The 3,534-nt window shown below is 58.3% G+C and overlaps 1 protein-coding gene across 1 annotated transcript in view; it reads right to left on the bottom strand.

Moving 5' to 3' along the window:
* CASKIN2 (CASK interacting protein 2) overlaps positions 1 to 3,238 on the bottom strand; it is a 33,683-nt gene extending 30,445 nt beyond the window's left edge. Inside the window, exon 1 of the mRNA XM_009279640.2 lies at positions 2,527 to 3,238. Within this exon, the coding sequence (XP_009277915.1) occupies positions 2,527 to 2,620 (94 nt within the window). The 5' untranslated portion in view covers positions 2,621 to 3,238. The remainder of the gene's footprint in view (positions 1 to 2,526) is intronic.
* Between the last annotated feature and the right edge of the window lie 296 nt (positions 3,239 to 3,534).

Genomic DNA, 3,534 nt, shown 5'->3' with positions numbered 1-3,534 from the left:
CCCCCCAGCCGCCAGCTATCATGGGAGCATCACACCCACCCCCCGGCATCATCCCAGCATCCCCGGCCCCTTAGCCCTGCATATCCAGGGATGGGGACACACAAACCTTGCTGGGCACCATCCAGCTCCAGGAGCTGTCACTGCTTCCCAGGGACGAGAGCCCCAGCCGGGGGGGCTCTGCCTCTCGTCTCCCCCAAGAGCCCCAGCCCCTTGGTGCCGTGGCAGCCACCTCAGCCGGGCCAACTGGCGCATTGTTGGCGAGCGCAGCCAGCCCGGGGACATGATTGATTGCCGGGGAGAAAGGCCAAAGCCGTGACAGGTCGTTTAACAATTTCAATTAAACTCTGCAGCGCTCCGACGCAGAGGGGAGGGGAGAGGGAGAGAGCAAAGGAAATTAAAAAGAGGGATGTTTCTATTGCTGTGCCGAGGAACCTCAGCAAAGCATGGCCAGCTCGGCAGGAGCAGCCCGGCTCTCCTGAGGGAGACCCCCTTCTCCAGCTGCAGAAGTGACCACAGCATCATCCCAACGTCCCCTTCCCACAGGCAGGACGCCTGCCCTCGCCCTCCCACTCCTGCCCCCAAAATCTTCTCCCTGCCCGCCCCACCACCATATAATAATAGGTGCTGTGACCCACTTGTACGGCAGCGCTTGTGTGGGGAGGAGGGCTCTGCACGGTGAATATTAAACAACATGTCCCTGAAGTTCCCGCTGCTGGGACTGGCGCTTGATTTTTGCTTACGTGCGGTGACTTTTTTAGGCACAGGAAGCCCCAGAGGGCTAATCACACCGACCGAGCTCCCAATCCACTGAGACAGCAAAAGGACTCTTAGAGAGATTTTTTTTTCCCGCCATGCCGGGGACGAGCCCCTGGGACCAGGCAAGCCCCCACAGTGGGTCCAGCATGGGAGCCCCACCGAGGGCTTGCAGCGGTGGCCTTGCAGGGATCTGGGCTTTTTGACACCCACCCACCCCGCCCTTTAAAGGAATAAAATGAAAATAAGCAGAGGGAGCTGCTGATGCCGCTGCAGCAAGGGAGTTAAACACACACGTTCACGTGGGTGCCCAACGGCTGGAGGGAGGGGAAGGCGCCAGAGAGAAAATGCAGATGGGGTTTAACTGGGAGAGAGTTACTGGAGGGGACCGGAGGAAACAAGTGTAACTTCACCCCTCTGGGTGTGCAGGAGGAGGAGAGCCACGACCACCCCAGCCTGCTCGCACCACCCAGCCATGGGACACCAGCTCAGGGGAACAGGGCTGCGTCAGCCAGCAGGACGCTCACATCCTGACATTATTTATTGCCTTAGGGGTGTCCTTCAACCCACCTGTGCAGGCAAACCTCTCTTGCTGCAGCTCAGGGACCCTGTATGGGCACAGTCCCTTCACCCAGGGAGGGGGCACCAGGCACCCCCTGTTCTGGGGAGGAGGAGGTCCCCAGCCCTCCTGCAGGCCCGGCAGTCAGGACTTGCAAAGTTTTGGCCCCAATCAAAGCTTTCCAGTAGCTGACCCAGTGCAGCTGATCCCCTTCTCGCATTTATAATCCTCAGCCTAACCCACGTTTCTCAGCACCAGCCTCTCCACCCTGAGCAGCTCCTAAGAAGCCTTAAAGCTTCTTCTCCTGCCAGAGTTTCCCCTCTCCCTCCCTAGGACAGTTTTTTCCCCTCCAGCTTTCCCGTACACACCCATGAGACCCCCCACGATGAGCAGCCCTGGCAGGGGGTCCCGCACCCCCTCAGCCCAGAGCAGCTCCCACAGCCCAGGCAGGCACTGTGCACCTTCCCCTAGCCACGTACTGCACAGTGAGCCCTTTTATTTACTTTTCTCAGTTTCCTTCTCTCAATAGGTCAGGAGAAGCGACCAGGAGCTCAGCCTTCTGCAAGGGCACCATGGCACTGACCATGATCTGCTCCTCCACCTTTCCACCCTCCCCATCTACTCCAGACGCCGTGTGGCGCCTGCAGGACCCCGGTGCCCTTGGGGACACCCGCAAGCCCGACATTTGCTCCGAGCCGTGCTTGCCGCTGACCTTTCCGAGAGCACGTGCAAGAAAACAGCCCTGCCGAAGGGTTAAACATTACCAGACTGAAATTCAAGGCTTGATGATTGGTTCCAGTCGACTGGCTGGGATGATAATTTTTCACAAGATAAATACAGCCCGGAGTGAGCAGCAATCGCTAAAGATTCTTTGTAGCAGTGTCCCCCCCCAAGCGGCTTCACTTCCCCCCACCACCGCTGTTTCCCTTCACCCATCCCCACTCGGTGGCCCACACTTCAGGGCCCCTGGCCCTGAGCCTAAAGGGAACCCCAGCCCTGCCAGGAGGATCGCTTACAGCCCAGTCATTCATCCGCATGGGCTGCGCTCGCGCTCCCGCCTCTGGCTGCGGTGTAACTTGTGCGCCAGGGTTCAGAGCCAGCACTTGCACCCTGGCTTGGACAGCACCAAACCCGCTGCCAGGACTCGCACCCCAGGACAGGCAGCGGTGCCTGGCCGGGAAGAGGGAGCCTGCAGCTCTGCGCCGGGTACTCACTGCTCTTAGATGCCTTGATCTTGGCCACCAGTTTCTGCACACTGGGTACGTCCCCATTCTTCACGGCCTGGATCAGTTCCTGCTCTCGCCCCATCGCAGACAGGTGGGAGCAGTGGCGGCACAAAAGGCAGAGACCCTCAGATCCTGGTGGTTTATAAAAGCATGGAAATAAGCACGTAATTCCTCAAAACACACTTTGATGGGAGATGAAATCCAGCAAGAAAGATGCTTTACAATCCCACGGGACATAAAAACCAGAAGGAAGAAATCTTTCTGTTAAGGCCAGAAGTCCCTTTCTGCGTCGGGAGGAGCAGGACCCAGATGGGGTTTGGTTGGAGAACATGCGATCAATTAAAACAAGAAATAGTTCAGTGCTTGGGGATGGGCTCCTGACAGCATCAGGGCTCTGCAAAACAAAGCCAGGCAGGCTCAGGGCAGGGCAGCCGGCACAGTCAGCATCAGGATGCCCTTGGCCTCTCGCAGCACTCCCAGAGCCGGAGGTGTTGTGCTTTGCTCCCCTTGCCAGGCTCTGCTGCGCTGATGAGTCCCTAATTCTTCCCAAAGGGATTACGGGCTCGTCGCCATCTGGAAGTTATAGACCCTCCCTCTCTGGTGCTCATTAGCCCCTTCATTTCGGCATTCCTCTTGGTGACGGCACTGCAGCCATGCTGGGGAGTCCTGCGTACAGCCAAGCCCCGGCGCGGCAGCCCAAGACCTGCAGAGGGAAAGAGCAGAGTCAGCCCTCAAAGGCCATTTACCTCCCGACTCCATCACGACAGCTTTTGTATCTGCGCCGAAGAACAAATACTTTGACTATATTTAGTCCTGGTGGGACTTGGCTCATCCTTGTGTTAAACAGAGAGGGAAGAACCTGCAGAGGAAACCTCCCAAGGGTGCTGTCGGGGGGTGGCTGAGGAGCGGGATGGGGGCACAGCTCCTTCCCCATCCCCCCTAAAGGCAGCACATGCCATCCCCTCCCTAAAGGCAGCATATGGGGCTCGGGGTACC

The sequence above is a fragment of the Aptenodytes forsteri genome, unplaced genomic scaffold, assembly GCF_000699145.1.
Source record: "Aptenodytes forsteri isolate BGI_AS27 unplaced genomic scaffold, ASM69914v1 Scaffold563, whole genome shotgun sequence".
NCBI classification, from domain to species: Eukaryota; Metazoa; Chordata; class Aves; order Sphenisciformes; family Spheniscidae; genus Aptenodytes; species Aptenodytes forsteri.
Note: the sequence above shows the minus strand (reverse complement) of the source record. Positions and strands in the feature narration are given on the sequence as shown.